Source organism: Vicia villosa, linkage group LG7 (assembly GCF_029867415.1).
Source record: "Vicia villosa cultivar HV-30 ecotype Madison, WI linkage group LG7, Vvil1.0, whole genome shotgun sequence".
NCBI lineage: Eukaryota > Viridiplantae > Streptophyta > Magnoliopsida > Fabales > Fabaceae > Vicia > Vicia villosa.
The window spans coordinates 43,506,727-43,527,857 of NC_081186.1; the positions used below are offsets into that span (position 1 = coordinate 43,506,727).

The 21,131-nt window shown below is 36.1% G+C and overlaps 1 protein-coding gene across 7 annotated transcripts; it reads left to right on the forward strand.

Moving 5' to 3' along the window:
• The first annotated feature begins 173 nt into the window (after positions 1-173).
• On the forward strand, positions 174-9,050 carry LOC131620487 (phenylacetaldehyde reductase-like). 7 transcript variants are annotated; one of them, XM_058891586.1, is made up of 7 exons: positions 5,181-6,099; positions 6,399-6,818; positions 6,941-7,083; positions 7,382-7,573; positions 7,682-7,844; positions 8,026-8,224; positions 8,342-9,050. In XM_058891586.1, the coding sequence occupies exons 2-7, from the start codon at positions 6,698-6,700 to the stop codon at positions 8,484-8,486; spliced, it is 963 nt and encodes a 320-aa protein (XP_058747569.1). In that variant the 5' UTR covers positions 5,181-6,099; positions 6,399-6,697; the 3' UTR covers positions 8,487-9,050. The 7 variants fall into 7 exon arrangements, with proteins under 7 accessions (XP_058747563.1, XP_058747564.1, XP_058747565.1 ...); XM_058891584.1 differs by having other exon boundaries at positions 6,661-6,818; positions 6,941-7,110; positions 8,342-9,035; XM_058891583.1 differs by having other exon boundaries at positions 6,941-7,110; positions 8,342-9,033.
• Positions 9,051-21,131: the final 12,081 nt, after the last annotated feature.

Sequence of the window (21,131 nt, forward strand, 5' to 3'; positions counted from 1 at the left end):
GGCCCCATTTTCCACACGCCACAGTAGAGCAGAGGTGTCTCTGTCCAACGATTATAGTATGAGCCCTAACAACTGTGCACGTAAACAAACTTTAGTAATTAAAGTAAGGGTTAATAGACATTTGGCCCTTGTCATATAGGCGAGATTCGGTTTACCTCCTATTAATTTTTTTTTTGAATTGCCCCCTTGAAATATGAAAAGCTATATGATTAACCCCTTAGGACCCCCTGTAACCTTGTTTTTTTGATTTATCCCCTGGTTTTTCACTGTTTTTTACACGCTTAGGGGTACCCTAAAAATACATGGAGTAATCCAAAAAAAAATTAATAGGGGGTAGGGGGGCAAATGTCTATTACCCCCTGGTTTTTCACTGTTTTTCGTGTGCATTTGAGTTTCAGAGGTGATGTCGTCCTCTTCTTCTTCTTTCTCCGGTGGAGGAGCTTTCAGGTTTCGTTGGGACGTGTTTTTGAGCTTCAGAGGTGAAGATACTCGCGAATGCTTCACCAAAAAACTATATGAATCTCTCCATAGTCCAGGTGTTCGTGTTTTCATGGACGACGAAGGCTTGGACCGTGGGGATCGCATAGATATCACTCTTCTTCAAGCCATTGATGACTCTGCTGCTTCCATTGTTATTATCTCTCCAAAGTACGCTGAATCTCATTGGTGTCTCGATGAGCTTGTCAGAATTTTTGAGTGTAAGAGGCTTGTTATTCCCGTTTTCTACCAGGTTGATCCTTCTCATGTTCGGAAACAGTCGGGGCCTTTTCAAAAAGGTTTTACTGATCTTCAAAACAGATTTGATAATGATATGGTTTCCAAGTGGAGAGATTCTATGAAACAACTTGGTGGGCTTGCTGGCTTTGTTTTCAATGACAGGTTTCTCTATTTTCTAATAAACTCCTATTTTGTTACAATCTTTACTCATTTCTACTCTCATGGAATGTTCTTTTATTTTTGTTTTTGTTTCTTAGTTATGAAGGCGAGCGTGAGAATCTGATACATCTTTTGGTGAAAAGGGTTTTGAAGGAGTTAAGTAATACTCCAATGGTTGTGGCTGAGTTTCTAGTCGGACTCAATGAACGTGTTGACAAGGTGATGAATCTGTTACAACTTCAATCCAATACAGTCAAGGTCTTAGGGTTGTATGGGATGGGAGGTGTTGGTAAGACAACCCTTGCCAAGGCTCTTTTCAACAGTCTCGTGGGTCGTTTTGAACGGAGATGTTTCGTTTCAAATGTGAGACACTCCTCATCTAAAGAGGGTGGTTTGCTTTCTCTTCAAAGCAATATCATTAAAGATCTTTCTTCTAAAGATGGAACTCAGAGTTCTATCGGTGATGTCAATGCTGGTATTGCTACAATAAAAAGAATAGTTCATGAAAATCGAGTTCTGCTAGTGTTAGATGATGTTGATAATGTAAACCAGCTTGATGCTTTGATTGGTCAAAAGGAATGGTTTTACGAAGGAAGCTGTATCATAATTACAACAAGGGATACAAGTGCTTTGCCTGAAAAACATGTCAATAAGTTGTATGAAGTCAAAGAATTGTATGATGAAGAAGCTTTACAGTTATTCAGTTATCATGCTTTCAGGAAAAAGGACCCTCCACCAAGTTTTCTGGAATTTTCAAAGAAAATTGTATCTCGTACAGGAAGAATGCCATTGGCTTTGGAAGTGTTTGGTTGCTTTTTGTGTGAGAGGAGGAGGGTGGAGGAGTGGGAGGATGCTGTTGAGAAGTTGAGAACAATTCAGCCTGGGAATCTTCATAATGTGTTGAAGATAAGTTATGATGGGTTGGATGAACAAGAGAAGTGTATATTCCTTGATATTGCTTGTTTATTTCTTCAAATGAGAATGAAGCGGTGTGATGTGATTGATATATTTAGAGGTTGTGGTTTTAAAGGAGAGATAGCTGTGACAAACCTTGTACAGAAATGCTTAGTCAAAATAGGACATGACAATACCTTGTTGATGCATGATCAAATTAGAGACATGGGAAGACAGATTGTTATGGATGAAAACCATGTTGATCCTGGGATGCGTAGTAGATTGTGGGATCGTGCTGGAATCATGTCCGTTTTCAAGAATACGAAGGTAAAAAATTCTGAAACATTGCAAAATACAGAGTTTGATATATATAAAGTGCTTCTAAAGATACTTTAAGCTGCATGATGTTGTCTTATAGATTATGATATTCAGCAGTCGTCTTTGTTTTTTTATGTAGGGAACAAGATGCATACAAGGAGTTGTACTAGATTTTGAGAAAAGATTAATAATGCGTGAAGCAGAGAAATATAACGACGTTACACTTGATACAAAATCCTTTGAAACAATGGTTAACTTGAGATTGCTTCAGATCAATAATTTGAGTTTGGGAGGCATGTTTCTTCCAGATGAACTGAAATGGCTACAATGGCGAGGATGTCCTTTGGAATGTATTCCTTGGGACACTTTGCCACGTGAACTGGCTGTCCTTGATCTTTCAAATGCCGAGAAAATTAAAAGCTTGAGGGGATTGGAAAGTCACAAGGTACAACTTTTTCTATTTATGCATGATTTAATCACGAATGCACAAACTTTGGTGATTGCAACCTTTTTCACAATTATTTTTGTTAGTGAATAGGGTCATATGTTAAACCAGTTTTTGAAATAAGGATATTAGTGGGCTTTTGCATGCGCAACAAATACAACACATCCTATCAAATGAGGATATTTGTTATGTTGGGGCATGGGTTCAAACCCACGGTACCCTGCTTCTCCGCACTTCATGTATGTAAGTTTCACCGCTAGGATTTTTACACAGAAAATATATAAGGCAGTTTATGTTCCTTCTTTCTTTTTGCTATGTACTTAAAGGACTGAAACCTTATAACTTCTACAAGTATAACATCTTATAACATAACATCACATTGTTTAGCAGGTACCAGAGAACCTAATGGTCATTAACCTCTCCCACTGCTCCCAACTAGCGGAAATCCCTGATTTATCTAGGTGTCGCAAGCTAGAGAAAATTATTTTGGATAGCTGCATTAATCTAAAAAGGATTCATGAATCAATTGGTGGTTTGACTACCTTGCGTAATTTGAACTTGCGGCATTGTGAAAGCATCACTCAGCTTCCCAGTGATGTATGTGGGCTGAAACATCTGGAGATCCTAGTTCTTTCTAGTTGCACCAAGTTGAAAGCATTACCAAAAAGCATAGGCAAGCTTATATCGCTGAAAACACTTGAGGCTGATGGCACTGCTATAGTTAAGCTGCCTGAGTCCATTTTTCGATTGACCAAACTCGAACGACTTGTTTTAGACCGTTGCTCATATTTGAGAAGACTACCAAAGTGCATTGGAAAGTTATGTTCTTTGCAAGAATTATCTCTTAATCAATCAGGCTTACAAGAATTACCCGACACTGTAGGAACCTTGAAAAATCTTGAGAAGTTAAGTTTGATTGGGTGTGAATCTCTCACGGTAATGCCTGATTCTATAGGAAATCTCGTATCGTTGACAGAACTTTTGGCTTACAACAGTGGAATTAAAGAACTTCCTTCCACCATTAGTTCTTTATCGTATCTGAGGATGTTATCAGTTGGAAACTGTAAACATCTCAGTAAATTGCCTGACTCAATGAAAACTTTGGCTTCAATTACTGAACTTAAGTTAAACGGAACACCTATCAAATATCTTCCAGAGCAAATTGGAGACATGAAACAGCTAATGATACTTGATATTGGAAATTGCAGCAATCTTGAATCATTACCAGAATCCATTGGCCACCTAGGATCTCTTACTACATTGAACATAGACAATGGAAATATTAAAGAATTACCAACGTCGATTGGATTATTGGAAAATCTTGATACCTTAACATTGAACAAATGTAGAATGCTTAAAAAGCTCCCAGCTTCTATTGGAAACTTGAAATCTCTAAGTCACTTAATGATAGAGGAAACAGCTATGTCAGACTTGCCTGAAAGCTTCGGTATGCTCTCAAACTTGAGATCACTTAGAATGGCAAAGAGGCCTACTTTAGTTCCCATATCTGTGGAGAAAAATGGTTCTTTTGTGATACCGTCTTCTTTCTGTAATCTGACCTTGCTATATGAGTTCGATGCTCGTGCCTGGGGATTATCTGGGAAAATTCCTGATGAATTCGAGAAGCTATCATTAATAGAGACTTTAGATTTGGGCCAAAACAATTTCCACAGCCTTCCTTCCAGTTTGAAAGGTCTTTCCTCTCTTAAGAAACTCTCACTGCCAAATTGCACGGAGCTGACTTCTCTCCCCTCACTTCCTTCAAGCTTGATCGAGCTAAATGTTGACAATTGCTACGCATTAGAAAGTATACACAACATGTCAAATTTAGAGAGGTTGGAGGAGTTGAAACTCACAAACTGTGAGGAAGTGGTGGATATTCCAGGTCTTGAATGCTTGAAGTCCTTGAGAAGATTGTACCTGAGTGGTTGCAATGAATGTTCCTCCAAAGTACGCAAAAGACTTTCAAAGGTTGTTATCTCCTTCTGTTTTACTATAAATCCTAATTCAATAAATAAGAAATATGAGAACTAAGCCTTTGATTGTTTATATTTATGACAGGTTGCACTGAGAAATTTTCAGAACTTGAGTATGCCAGGAACTAAGTTACCTGAATGGTTTTCGGGAGAAACTGTCGGCTTTTCCAAGCGCAAAAATCTTGAGCTAACAGGTGTAGTTGTAGGTGTCGTTTTCTCAATTAACCATAACAAAAAGAATATTCAAACACATGGAGTGTTTGACGTTCAAGCAAATGTTCTCAAATCTGGCAAACTTACTCTTAGTTCAGGGCTATACATAGCCGGAGTGCCAAGGACAGATGAACCACACATATACTTGGGAAGGTACCATGATTACCATGCATTGGTATCCGATTTAAAAGATGCTGATACAGTTAGTGTGACAAAGAGGAGTCCTCCTTTTGATGAGAGGTTTGAATTGATAAAATGTGGAATTCATTTAATCTTTGAAGGGGGTGATGATTATGAGGGAGACGAAGAATCGTTGGACAAAGGCTTACAATCTGTCTCAGAAAGGATGGCCAGGTTTTTTAACACTTATGAAGAAGTTGTTGATAACACTTATGATGAAGTTGTTGATGCAACTGAGAGTGAAGATGAGTGTCAACATGAATAGTAGCAGGGAAAAAGAAGAGATTAACTTGTACACATGAATAATGTTTGATCAACACAAAATTTGCTCCTTCAGGTTTTCTATTGTTTTTGGTTTCACATTTTTAAGTATAAATTTTGAGTTAAATCGTTTGTGAAGTCAAATAAGAATAAAATTGGAGATGAATTCAGGTAAAAAATAGAGTTGGGTTTAACTTGATTTTACTTCATTTTGTCCGACTTTGAAGATATCAATTTCGTTTTTAGATAGTTTCAACTCGAGTTTGAAAACCTTGAGTGTGATACTCATTACTTGGCAAGAGAAACTGGTAAAAAACAAAAATTGTGCAAATTTTACTTGCCCTTCAGTAATTTCAATAACAAGATATGACTTCAATTACATATTTATTGAGCAATTTCTGTTACAATAGAAAATTATGTGCCAAAATTCCCCATGAAGGTTGTTGATTGCTTGAAAGAGATGTTGGCAATAATTTTTGCTGTCTTCTTCTCCACATCCTTTAACTGTTACAGGCTTCAATAAAATCAAAACTAGTTGATTTGAGTGTGACAACATTGAATAGCATATTCTGATTTCAGTCTGTAATATCAAAACAAAGCTTAGCCTCATCCCAGGGTCCATTGATCTCAAACTTGTACTCCTGAATCCTTATAAGCCAATAAGGACAGACCAAGTTGACAAAAACCAACAAACTAAGTAGCAACACGAATAGCATGTGATGCAGTGTGAACACAAAACTTAATGTCAGGACCATCAAAGTAATAGAAACGCATAGGTGCAAGCAAACAAAATATTTTTCATAGCATCGGTGCTAGCATCTTCGTTTACTCGTCTGTTCTTGCTCTGCGAGACTTGAATTCAGTTTCAGATACACCAACGACGTCTCCGTCAACCACCTTCCCTCAAACCTTGTCTTTCCTCTGACGATACCTAAGGTAGACCGCAACTTATCAATTTAGTTTCCTCAACATGAACTATCAGTTAGTAACCTTAATGTATTACGAGATTTTCAGTAATCAATTTTTAAACTTTTCCAAAATCTGCTTTTATAAGCAATAACATATACTAATAATCTACTGATGATAATTGATAATCATAACCGAAGTGGAAATTAAACTAACTAAATAGATTTCCTTTTATGGCTTCACACTACTCTAGTGAAACCAAAAAACTTATCTTGTATTTCACTTTATCACCAATTTTGGATTTTAAATGTGTTTTTTTCCTTTTGTAGATAATGAACTATGTTATGAATTTCGGTTGGTGCTGAAGTCAAATAAAAAATAGAAAAAAAAAACTGAATTATTGATACACCATGTGCCAAAGTATAATAAATTGACATCTGAGCTATCATACCAGAATTATTCCTACTCTCAACATAGTTTAAGGCAATTAATAATAGTTGAATCACCTACTTTCAACGTAGTGTATCAAGGAAATGAAGAATAAATCAATATATAAAGTATCAATATTCATCTTTTGACATAAAATTCAAGGGAAGTTCAAAGTTTTTGAAGGAAAAAGAGAACAAGGATGATGAGTGGGGAAGGGAAGGTGGTGTGTGTGACAGGTGCTTCTGGTTATATTGCTTCATGGATTGTCAAGTTCCTCCTCCAACGTCGTTACACCGTCAGAGCCACCGTTCGAGATCCAAGTCGGTGCTTCTTTTTTCTTCAACTTCTTTCTCTTTATATAAATTCATCAGCATTCTTGTTCTTTTTGTTTCGGTTATTTGGTTACTCTTATGAATAAGTAGTTTTATTGGTGTGAGAGCAGGTAATCCGAAAAAGGTTGACCACTTGATTAAACTTGATGGTGCAAAAGAGAGGTTGCAGCTCTTTAAGGCTGATCTTTTGGAACAAGGTTCCTTTGACTCTATTATTGATGGTTGTGATGGTGTCTTTCATACTGCTTCACCTGTACGTTTAGTTGTAGACGACCCTCAGGTTCATTCCGTTCTATTGTTTATAAATAGTTGAATCTGGTTTGCTTTTTATTAGAATTTATATCAATCCTAATTTTAGAAAATTCTTTTTAGATGTTATCTATTGTCAATGTGTTTCTTGAGTTTTTCTCTCTGTCGAAAAAGCATTCTGTTTTTTAAGGAATATTCACACGATGACTTATTTAGCAACTTCCAATAATACCTGTTTAATATCTTTGCAAAACAAATCATTTGCTAGTATATGCACTGTTAACTTTTGATCTTTATCCCAGGCTGAGTTGATTGATCCTGCAGTGAAGGGAACTCTTAATGTTCTTAAATCATGCGCAAAGTCACCATCTGTGAAGCGAGTTGTCTATACTTCTTCTGTAGCTGCAGTATTATTTAACACAAGGCCGAAGAACCCCGAAGTCATAGTTGACGAGACATGGTTTTCAGATCCAGAATTGTGTAGGGAATCACAGGTTAACATTTTTTTTCTTCTAAAAGTTATTCAGAATGAAAGCCTGAAGATGGCACATGCGATTTTGATGTATGTGTTTTTTCTTGCCAACTTCTGTTTGTGTTATCAGTTATGGTATATGCTTGCAAAGACTTTGGCTGAGGCTGCTGGGTGGGAATTTGTAAATAAAAACAAGATTGACATGGTTGTTATTAACCCGACAATGGTTGCTGGACCTCTCTTACAACCAGAGGTTAACGAAAGTGTTCAACCAATTCTAGACATAATAAATGGTAATTTTTATTTAGGGGGTATTTGGAACTTGATTGATAATTGTTTTGTGATTAATGTATTTGTTTGTTGCTTTGATTGATTAATAACAGTGAACTTTTGCAATGTGTGACATAGTAAGTAATGTGACATTTATTTATTTTGGAAAAGAATTATCTTGTTGCGTAATAGAACAACTCGCAGAATTGTTGAATGCAGGTTTACCTTTTCGAAATAAAAACTATGGATGGGTGAATGTGAAAGATGTTGCGAACGCCCATATTCATGCATATGAGATTACTTCAGCTAGCGGAAGATATTGTTTGTCTGAGAGAATGCTACACTGTTCAGAACTTGCTAAAATTTTACAAGATCTGTACCCAACATTACAAATTTCAGACAAGTAAGTTCAATTGTAAAGACACAATTTGAGGAACAATCTTGTCTCTTTTTTCTGTGTTTTGGTTTAAATGGTTTTTTTTTTTTTTTCTTACTAACATGGAGTCTATAATTTTATCAGGTGTGAGGATGATGAGCCATACATGCCATTGTATCAGTTTTCCAAGGAAAAGATTAACAGTTTGGGAATCGAGTTTATTCCTTTAGAAGTCAGTCTCAAGGAAACTGTGGAAAGCTTGAGGGAGAAAAAAATTGTCAAGTTTTAATCCGTCGCGATATCCCACTTAGCAGAATAAAATGTTTTATTGTTGTTGAAAAAAATGTTGACAACATCAAACAATGTTCATTGCATATATATGTTGTTGTGCGCTGCTAAAATTGAAACAAAAAAACTAACACATGGAAGGGTATGTTGGATCAGAAGTTTGGTTATAGCGGGATAGGAAGGTTTGCCTATTTGGGATTAACTTGCAAGATAAGTTTTTTGTTTTGTTTGGTCTTTTCCATTGCTGGATAAGTAAAGTTTTATTGATTGTTACCATAGTTAGTTAAAGGCACTCATCATTACTATTACTATCATTTTTATTTGGAATATGAATTATGGGTTAGTTTCAAGGGCATAAATATTTTTTGGACGAGAGGATTTTGAAGTCTTGATGTTGACTCTAATGAGACTTCAGAATCTTATCAAGCAAGTCATTTATATTTGATTCATGTCTATAAGAAGGCTAATCAAGGAAATTTTAACTTGTTCACTCCCCATTTATATCCAACATCCCCACATATTTCTTTAATGACAAAATGTTCTAACTATTATTTGCTTAGAAATAAATCATATTTATTAAAAAAATTGACTTTTATTAAATTGTAAAATCAAATTTTTTGGTTGTTAAAAATTGTTTTCTATGTAACAATTTCAAAATTTAAATGTTTTCCCGTCTCTATGATATTAATGTTTTACTCTTTATATGTTGTAAATGACAAATACTTCAGCCTCCATTTGAAGTATTAGCATGAGCACAATTTGTTGGTAAAAAGCATGGTATTATTGTTGTCATTGTTTGTTCTGATACTGCAAATGGGAAATGAGGGAGAAAAGATAAATTGGTTATGGATTGTGAGAGAGGGGGAAACTACAAAAGGAAGAATGCATCTGAAAGCAATAATTCTTCACAAGACATTTATAGTATGAAAGTTAAGTCCTTTTAAGCTGAATTTTGAGCCTAGTGGTGGCGGATGGAAGGTGAATGTTATGTGCGGGTTGCAGAATCATAAACTATCTAAGGATTAAGATGGCCATGACATATTGGTCCATCTAAAAGATCATGAAAGACAATTTGTGAATGACATGACGAAGTACAATATGACTCCAAGGTACATAGTTGCTACTTTGAAAGAAAAAGATCCAAAAAAACTTCATGAGTGTGTTAACTGATAATTTCAACAGTAGCTGGGTCGAAGAATAAATCAAAGTATTTTTGTGCTTTGGGATTCGATTGGATAAGATGGAACAAAAGCCCAAATTATTAGGATCGAATAGTCGTATTCATTGACAAGATTTAAAAGAAAATTGAAGTCATTTGGATACAACGCGTCGAAGACTTTGCACTCACAAAGAGAAAGAACTTGAATTCGAATTGGACAAGTCATCCGCCGAAGACGTGTGGAAGTTTATTATTCAAAAGGATCATGCAAACATCGAACGTGACATGTTTTTGTAGAAAGACCGTTAGGGTCGAATTAGTATAAATATGAGTCTTAATGTTAGGATTCAGTGTATTCACTTTATACAAAATAATCAATATACTCAAAGTACAAGCGTAGAGAAAAGAGTTTGCAGAGAATGTACGTATGAGAAACACCATTACTTGCAGAGAATGTATGTATTCACTAAAACTTAGACACATGTCCTAGGATCAATCTAGTCGATCCTGTAAGTTATCAAAACATTCAATTTGCAAGTATAATCACTGTAAATAGAGTGTTACTCAGTTGTATATAAAGCTAGAGCTACATACAATACGAGCAAGAGAGGTTTAATAACAGAAATGTAAAATTTGTTGATTCTTATTCATAGAGAGAAATACATGTACTGGGCTAGAAATAGTGATGACTCAAATGTTGTTGTTGATATCTTTTGGACACATCCTGATTCAGTGAAGTTGTTGAATATGTTTCATTTGATATTGATTTTTGATTATACATACAAGACAATTAGGTAATGGCTACCACTCATTAAAAAATGAAGATTTTAGATTAGTAGATTTTTTATTATATGCATCGTGATCATACAAGACCAGCTACCACTGCTTGAGATTATTGGTGTTACGTTAACAAAGTAGACGTTTTAGTTGGATTTTCCTCCTTGGAACATGAAAGGGAGGATAACTTCAAATGGGTACTGAGGAAGCTCAAAGAGTTTTTCTCTTATGAGAATTTGTTATCGAATATTATGGTGACGGACCAAGAACTTACATTGATGAATACCATGGGAGTTGTGTTCCCAAATTCAACTCATCTGTTGTGTTCATTCTATATTTCAAAAAACGTTAGTTGAAATGCAAAGAGTATGTTAAATCAGAAAGACAAGAACATGTCATAGATCTAAGGAATAACATCGTGCATTCAAATAGATAAATTGAGTTTGTTGAACACTTGAAGCACTTTGAGACTGCTTGTGCTGATATTCCTTTATTTGTTAAGTATGTGAGAGAAACACGGTTGACACCTTATAAAGAAAGGTTTGTTGCTTATTGGACTAACAAAGTCACTCATATAGGGAACACAACAATGAAAAGGTACATGAACGTCAGTTTGATGTTATTACATTAATAAACATAATTTAACATATATTTTCATTTATGGTTTTTAGGGTGGAGTGCGCTCATTGGAGACTAAAAAACATGTTAACTACAAGCCAGGGAGATTTATGCCGATGTTGGGATGTTCTGAAGACCATGTTGAAGTTGCATCTAGGTTTAATCATAGTGTCATTTCAAAAAACTATTGTCAATATTGAGCATCGGTATAACACTCCATTCTATGCCAACTTTCACTATTTTGTTTCAAGACAATGCATACAACACATTGGAAAGGAACTCGAAAGAGTAAAATTTGTTGGTGCAAGCCAAGATGCATGTGGTTGCTTCATTAAAACAACTCATAGGTTACCGTATGCGTGTCAACTTGTCGGTTTCCAAATACAAGGAAATCTTGTTCCTTAGAATCAATCCATGTATTTGAAGGATAGAAAAACACTTAGAAAGGGGGGGGGGGGGGTTTGAATAAGTGTGGCTTTAAAACTTGTAAGATAAAAACAATTTGCACAATGATTTTTATCCTGGTTCGTTGTTAACTAAACTACTCCAGTCCACCCCCTTGGAGTGATTTACCTCACATGAGGATTTAATCCACTAATCACACAAGATTACAATGGTTTTCCACTTAGATAACCTCTAAGTCTTCTAGAGTATTTTGATCACAACCTGATCACTCTAGGAACAAACGTCTTAGATACCCTCTAAGTTTTTCTAGAGTATTCTGATCACAACCTGATCACTGTAGTTCTTAAAAATTAATGTAAACAAATTCTTATATGAGTTACAATGCTTCTTAATAAGCTATTATCACAACTGTGATTTTTCTCTTAAGTTTAAGCTTAATCTCACTAAGATATTACAATAGCAATGTAGTGAGGTTGATGATGAAGTTTGAGAGCTTTTGAATACCTTCTTGCTGGCCACTGGTGCAAAGGTTTCTGTATAATCAATACCTTCTTGCTGACTATAAACCTGAGCCACCAGTCTGGCTTTGTTTCTTACCACTTCTCCCTTCTCACTAAGCTTGTTTCTGAAAACCCACTTTGTACCAATGATGTTGAATCCTTTTGGTCTAGGAACAAGATCCCATACATCATTCCTTGTAGTCTGGATCTTCTAGGGCTTGATCAACAGAAGTTGGCTCGATCAAAGAAACAAGACCTAATTGACATTCTGTATTGTTCTTAAGGAATGCTCTTGTTCTGACAGGATCATCTTTCTTTCCAAGAATCACATCTTCTGAGTGAGTTGAGGTGAGTCTAGAAGATCTTCTGACTGTTGGCTCTTCAGAAATTCTGAGATTCTCTAAAGATGCAGCAACTTGATCTTCTGATCCTTTGCTTCTGAGACTTTCAGCTTCTGAAACCTTGCTTCTTGGTTCTTCAGCTTCTGATATATCAATGTCCATATCTGCAAAATTCTCAAACTGCTTTGGCTTTTCAAGACCAAGCTTATCATCAAATCTGATATTGATTGATTCTTCTACAACCAATGTTTCAGTATTGTATACTCTGTAGCCTTTAGAGCGTTCAGAATATCCAAGAAGGAAACATTTTTGTGCCTTAGAATCAAACTTACCAAGATGATCTTTAGTATTCAGAATAAAACAAACACATCCAAAAGGATGAAAATATGAAATGTTGGGCTTTCTGTTCTTCCACAATTCAGAAGGAGTCTTATTTAGAATAGGTCTTATAGAGATTCTATCCTGAATATAACATGCAGGATTAATTGCTTCTGCCCATAAGTGCTTAGCCATATTGGTTTAATTGATCATGGTTCTGGCCATTTCTTGTAGAGTCCTATTCTTTCGCTCTACAACTCCATTTTGCTGTGGAGTTCTAGGACAAGAAAAATCATGGGCAATGCAATTTTCTTTGAAGAACTCCTCAAAGAATCTGTTCTCAAATTCACCACCATGATCACTTCTGACCTTTATGATTTTGCACTCCTTCTTAGATTGAATCTGAGTGCAGAATTCAAAGAACACTGAATGAGACTCATCCTTGTGTTTTAAGAACTTTACCCATGTCCAGCGGCTATAATCATCTATAATGACTAATCCATATTTCTTCCCTCTGACAGATGCTGTTTTGACTGGGCCAAACAGATCAATGTGCAGAAGTTCCAACGGCCTAGAGGAAGAGACAACATTCTTAGATTTGAATGCAGGTGTGGAGAACTTGCCCTTCTGACATGCTTCGCAAAGAGCATCTGATTCGTATTTCAGATTTGGGAGTCCTCTGACCAAATTTAGTTTGTTAATCTGAGAAATCTTTCTCAAACTAGCATGGCCTAATCTTCTGTGCCAGACCCATTGCTCTTCAGAAACAGACATAAGGCAAGTCACCTTCTGCTTCTCAAGATCAGAAAGATCAATCTTATAAATGTTGTTCTTTCTCTTGCCTGTAAATAGGATTGAGCCATCCTTCTGACTTACAGCCTTGCAAGACTTTTGATTGAAGATTATGCCATAACCATTGTCACTTAATTGACTTATGGACAATAAGTTATGCGTTAATCCTTCTACAAGAAGTACATTTAGATATGGAAGGAGAGTTACCAATACTTATGGTTCCAGAGCCAATTATCTTACCCTTCTGATCTCCTCCAAACTTGACTTCTCCACCAGACTTAAGCACCAGGTCTTGGAACATAGACCTTCTTCCCGTCATGTGTCGCGAGCACCCAGAGTCCAGGTACCATGACATGTTGTGCTTTGTCTTCTTTGCTGCCAAGGATATCTGCAACAGAAATTATCTTCTCCTTAGGTACCCACAACTTCTTGGGTCCTTTCTTGTTATTTTTCCTCAAGTTCTGATTGAACTTGGGTTTAGCATAATAAACAACAGGAGGTACAACATGATATTCCTTAGGTTTAGCATCATGATATTTTCTAGGTTGTGTCACATGCTTCTTAGTGTGTGTTGCATGAAATCTTTTGGCATGTGAAGTGAGCCTAATATCATGTGAGTGGCCATATTTGAACTGATCATACAATGGCTTGTATGTGATTTTCAAATCATCTATAGGTTCAAATTTGTGTGGGGTGTCACCTCATAGCCAACGCCAATCCTTTTGTTTCCAGAAACACCATATATCATAGAATCAAGATGACTTCTGCCAATACTTCTAGATAAGAACTTTCTAAAACTCGAGTCATATTCTTTCAGAATATGATTGAGACTAGGAATGGATTTTTCTAAGTCAGAAGGAGATCCAATATCTTTGGATAATTTTAAAACTTTTTCCTTCAGTTCAGAATTTTCCACTTCCAGCTTCTTAGTTTCAGAATCAAATAGCTTTTTCAGCTTTTTGTATTTGATACTAACTCTTCCCTATATAGTTCCGAAAATACCTCTTCAGAATCTGATTCTGATGTAGATTCTGATCCATCATCCATTGTGGCCATCAGTGCAATTTTTGCCTGCTCGCCTTCAGAGTCTGATTCTGATTCTGAATCTGAATCATCCCACGTTGCCATAAGACCTTTCTTCTTATGAAACTTCTTCTTGGGATTCTCCTTTTGAAGTTTTGGACACTCATTCTTGTAGTGACCAGGCTCATTGCATTCATAGCATGTGACCTTCTTCTTGTCAGATCTTCTCCTTCTAGAAGATTCTCCTTTTTCAACCTTCTTAGAACTTCTGAAGTTCCTGAACTTCCTATGCTTGCTTTTCCAGAGTTGGTTTACACTTCTCGAGATCATGGACAGTTCATCTTCCTCTTCTGATTCTGATTCTTCAGAATCTTGTTCTTCTGCCTGAAAAGCGTTAGTGCATTTTTTATAATTAGATTTTAATGCAATAGACTTACCTTTCTTCTGAGGTTCATTAGCATCCAGCTCTATTTCATGACTCCTCATAGCACTGATCAATTCTTCAAGAGAAACTTCATTCAGATTCTTGGCAATTTTGAAAGCAGTCGCCATAGGACCCCATCTTCTTGGCAAGCTCCTGATGATCTTTTTGACATGATCAGCCTTGGTGTATCCCTTGTCAAGAACTCTTAATCCAGCAGTTAGCATTTGAAATCTTTCTCAAACTAACATGTCCTAATCTTTTGTGCCAGACCCATTGCTCTTCAGAAACAGACATAAGGCAAGTCACCTTCTGCTTCTCAAGATCAGAAAGATCAATCTTATAAATGTTGTTCTTTCTCTTGCCTGTAAATAGGATTGAGCCATCCTTCTGACTTACAGCCTTGCAAGACTTTTGATTGAAGATTATGTCATAACCATTGTCACTTAATTGACTTATGGACAATAAGTTATGCGTTAATCCTTCTACAAGAAGTACATTAGTTATGGAAGGAGAGTTACCAATACTTATGGTTCCAAAGCCAATTATCTTGCCCTTCTGATCTCCTCCAAACTTGACTTCTCCACCAAACTTAAGCACCAGGTCTTGGAACATAGACCTTCTTCCCGTCATGTGTCGTGAGCACCCAGAGTCCAGGTACCATGACATTTTGTGCTTTGTCTTCTTTGCTCCCAAGGATATCTGCAACAAAAATTATCTTCTCCTTAGGTACCCACAATTTCTTGGGTCCTTTCTTGTTAGTTTTCCTCAAGTTCTGATTGAACTTGGGTTTAGCATAATAAGCAATAGGAGGAACAACATGATATTCTTTTGGTTTGGCAGCATGATATTTTCTAGGTTGTGTCACATGCTTCTTGGTGTGTGTAGCGTGAAAGCTTTTGGCATGTGAAGTGAGCATAATATCATGTGAGTGGCCATATTTGAACTGATCATACAATGGCTTGTATGTGATTTTCAAATCATCTACAGGTTCAAATTTGTGTGGGGTATCACCCTTATAGCCAACACCAATCCTTTTGTTTCCAAAAACTCCATATATCATAGAAGCAAAATGACTTCTGCCAATACTTCTAGATAAAAACTTTCTGAAGCTCGAGTCATATTCTTTCAGAATATGATTGAGACTAGGAATGGATTTTTCTGATTCAGAAGGAGATCCAATATCCTCGGATAATTTTAAAACTTTTTCCTTCAGTTCAGAATTTTCCACTTCCAGCTTCTTAGTTTCAGATTCAATTAGCTTTTTCAGCTTTTTGTATTTGATGCTAAGATGAGCCTTGAGTTCCAGAAGTTCAGTTAAACTGGAAACTAATTCTTCTCTAGATAGTTCAGAAAATACCTCTTCAGAATCTAATTCTGATGTAGATTCTGCTCCATCATCCACTGTGGCCATCAGTGCAAGGTTTGCCTGCTCGCCTTCAGAGTCTGATTCTGATTCTGATTCTGAATCATCCCATGTTGCCATAAGACCTTTCTTCTTATGAAACTTCTTCTTGGGATTCTCCTTCTGATGTTTTGGACATTCATTCTTGAAGTGTCCAGGCTCATTGCATTCGTAGCAGATGACCTTCTTCTTTTCAGATCTTCTGCTTCCAGAAGATTCTCCTCTTTCAGGCTTCTTTGAACTTCAGAAGTTCTTGAACTTCCTTTGCTTGCTCTTCCAGAGTTGGTTTACCCTTCTAGAGATCATGGACAGTTCATCTTCTTCTTCTGATTCTGATTCTACAGAATCTTCTTCTTCAGCCTGAAGAGCGTTAGTGCATTTTTTATAACTAGATTTTAATGCAATAGACTTACCTTTCTTCTGAGGTTCATTTGCATCCAGCTCTATCTCATGGCTTCTCAGGGAACTGATTAGCTCTTCCAAAGAGACTTCATTCAGATTTTTTGCTATCTTGAATGCAGTCACCATTGGACCCCATCTTCTGGGCAAGCTTCTGATGATCTTCTTTACATGATCAGCCTTGGTGTAGCCTTTGTCCAGAATTCTTAATCCAGCAGTTAGCGTTTGAAATCTTGAGAACATCTTCTCAATATTTTCATCATCCTCCATCTTGAAGGCTTCATATTTCTGGATCAAGGCGAGAGCTTTAGTCTCCTTGACTTGGGCATTTCCCTCATGGGTCATTTTTAATGACTCATATATATCATAGGCAGTTTCCCTGTTAGATATCTTCTCATACTCAGCATGAGAGATAGCATTAAGCAAAACAGTCATACATTTATGATGATTTTGAATAGCATCTTTTGATCATCATTCATCTCTTGTCTTGTGAGCTTTACACCACTAGCTTTCACTGGATGTTTGTAACCATCCATCAGAAGATCCCATAAGTCACCATCTAGACCAAGAAAGTAACTTTCAAGTTTATCTTTCCAGTATTCAAAGTTTTCACCATCAAATACTGGTGGTATAGTATAACCATTGTTATCATTTCCATTATGTTGCTCAGCAGAGCCAGATGTAGATGTGTGAGTTGGATCTTCACCAGCCATCTTGATTTAAGCATTTTTCTCTTCCTGAATCTTTTCTAAACACGGTTAAGTGCTTGCACCTTAGAACCGGCGCTCTGATGCCAATTGAAGGATAGAAAAACACTTAGAAAGGGGGGGTTTGAATAAGTGTGGCTTTAAAACTTGTAAGATAAAAACAATTTGCACAATGATTTTTATCGTGGTTCGTTGTTAACTAAACTACTCCAGTCCACCCCCTTGGAGTGATTTACCTCACCTGAGGATTTAATCCACTAATCACACAAGATTACAATGGTTTTCCACTTAGATAACCTCTAAGTTTTCTAGAGTATTCTGATCACAACCTGATCACTCTAGGAACAAACTGCTTAGATACCCTTTAAGACTTTCTAGAGTATTCTGATCACAACCTGATCACTCTAGTTCTTACAAATTAATGTAAACAAATTCTTATAAGAGTTACAATGCTTCTTAATAAGCTATTATCACAACTGTGATTTTTCTCTTAAGTTTAAGCTTAATCTCACTAAGATATTACAATTGCAATGTAGTGAGGTTGATGATGAAGTTTGAGAGCTTTTGAATTTAACAGCGTTTCTGTATGTTTGCGTAAAGTGTTGTATTCAGCTTCTCATCAGAACTTCTATTTATAGGCATTTGAGAAGATGACCGTTGGGAGCATTTAATGCGTTGCGTGATCCGTACATCATTGCATTTAATGTTTCACTCTTTTGTCAACTATCTCGAGCCTTGCTTTCGCTGTGTCTACTGACATTGCCTTTAATAGCTTCTAACGTTCCTTTTGTCAGTCAGCGTAGCCTGCCATCTTGTACTTGCTTCTGATCTGATGTTTGTGTAAACAACGTTTGAATATCATCAGAGTCCAACAGCTTGGTGCAGAGCATCTTCTTGTCTTCTGACCTTGAAGTGCTTCTTAGCGTGATACCATGAGAACTTCAGTGCTTCTTCTTCTGATCTCAAGTTCTTCTGATGCTTCCATAGACCATGTTCTGATTCTGCTTGACCATCTTCTGATGTCTTGCCAGAGCATGTTCTGATGTTGCATGCTGAACCTTCTGAGTCAGTGCTTCTTGCGCTGATTTTGTGCATGCCCTTTATGTAATTCCTGAAATGGAAATTGTGTAGTATTAGAGTACCACATTATCTCATACAAAATTCATATACATTGTTGTCATCAAAACCAAGAATATTGATCAAAACAAATCTTGTTCTAACAGTATTTTGGAAGAAATTACACATTGAAGAGCATGGGATCAATCATGAAGAAAGTGGTACACATTTGGATTTAGAAGCAGTATGTGAAAAGTTGAAGACATATTTCTAGTGCTTTGGATATTGTAGGCTCGAGGGTCTTGAAGAAAAAGGTTAGGGGACTAACACATCCATCCATAACTTATATATTTCCACCGCCGATGAAGTTCAAGCCAAATAGAGGAGCTAAGAATAGTAAAAATCGTCAAGAGAGTGATGTGCATCGTGATCCTTCACAATGGGAGTATACTGAGTGCTCGCATTGGAGCCAGAATACAAAGAGATCAAGCATAAAACCGACTGAAAGTAAAATGTCTAGTATGTCGGTTGGAAGTTAACCGTCCACCAAAACTTCAAGAAATGTTCACTTGTCTCAATTTTCTTATTTCTTACATCCATACATTGATGACATTATTGATGTTGGTAAATATGGAAGTTATGGTTTCCGTGCTATTGCAGCTCTACTTGGATGGGAAAAAGAGTCTTGGCCTTTGATTCGTACAAAGTTCGATACTTAAGTTCATCAACACCCTCAATTGTTTTCCAATATGTTCTATGACATGGTCTCTATAGTTAGAAACGTGTTACGAGTAGAACACTTAGGTATGCAGGGTATGGATAAATGGATGAAAATTCTTGATATGGGTTACCATATTGCTTGTAGATACAATATTGTATTTGTCTCCCTTTCCAAAAACTTAACATTGCATTTTTCTCTCTTGCCGTAACTACACCTATGTATATGAGCATGCATAAAATCAATTATTGTTGGTTCTATTGACAACAATCATTGGGTTCAGGTAAAGTTGAAACCTGATTGTCCATTACCTTCCATCACTGATCGTTGGAGATAGAATTATATGGAAGATGCAAAAACTTGGGAATCAGCATATGTGGGATGTATTAGGCACTGGGAAGACGAAGTTAGGAAGTTATCCTAATTTGTTTTGTATTCTTATATGTAGTACAATTTTTATCATATGCATATATTTTATCAGATAGTTTTTTTATCGAATTAGTTATTCGAAAAAAGTAAATGTAGGAAAAGATTTAAAATTTACCTCACTGCCTATTTAAAATTTCATATTTCCATAATTTTTTTGGTACATATAGAAAATTTTTCAATTTCCGGTAAGATAATAAAGGTATTTACCAGAAATTTCATATTTAGATATATATGTATACCGGAAATTTCAAAATGGCAGAAATTTCACCTTTGTAACGGTAAAAAATGTATGTTTTTGCAAATTTCCGATGAATAATCCAAATTTCTGATGAATAATCCAAATTTCCGATACATCCCAATATTTTTTGAAAATTTTGGCATTTAACAAAGGGTATAATAGTAAAAGACTTAAAAATATGGGGGTGCCAGATATAAGTGAGGGTGGGGGGAATGTGGTAGCAGGTTAAATCCTCCCAGTCAAGTGTATATTGTCTTAACTAGTTTTTTTCTCGTAGTTTTTATTATTTTATTTTTTCTTGGGCTCTTAGTCCATTTTGTTCAACTAAAAAAATATAAAATGTCGTGTAATTTTTTTTACAAGTGAAAAAAGAAAAAAGAAAGCAGAAAATTATGTAAAAAGTAAAGTTTACTAAGCATTAGATAGTAGGAGAGTGATAACTCTAACACAGGTTTCAAAAAGGACCGATACACCGTCATTACTAGTTCTATGTTTTATTAGATAGTTAGCACAAGCATTTCTCTCCCTAAGAGTATGAAATAGTTAACTCGTCATTCCCTAGAGAGAAATTCTTTAATATTGTGAAAAATTGCGGCATAAGGATGCCAACACTAACATACTGTGACATAAGATTGATAGTAGAGTTGGAGTTAGAATAACACATCAGATATTTAATGTTAAGTTCTAGGTAATCCGCAATCCCTGACATAGCGCCATTAGCTTAACACGAAGGATGTTGGAATAACCAATATTATCCATAAAATCGGGAATCTAATCACCATTATAATTTTGAATTAGTCCACCAAAACCCGAGACGTCGAGATTACCGAGGCTATTTCCATCAACATTCAAACTTATATTACTACATTTGTATGTATTCCACGTAATCATTCTTATTGGATGAGACAGATTATGCCTGAGAAAATACTACTAGAAAAACACATTTTACCTCGGTTGCAAAAGAGATTTTACTTCGGTTTCACATGCGAGGTAACGAAGAGCGTCATGAAAACTTTCCACTTTACCCCTCGTTTTTTGTTCTGAGGGAAAAGTTATAAAGATCATTGGTTTAATCCCCAGCAACAATGTTTTTTATTTTCAAAATTATAAAGTGCGCGCAACATGCCTCTTGGTTTTTGTAAATATCCGAGGGAAAATGAAAGTATTTGCGTCGGTTATATATTAACCGAAGTGTATAACCTATTTTTCATTTATAATTTGTTTTGAATCTCAATTTGGCTGACCTGTATTTTTCTTACATAAATTACATTGTTTACAAAACCAAATGTACATATATGCAACATGGTACACCAAGAGAACTTATACATATTTGAACCTAT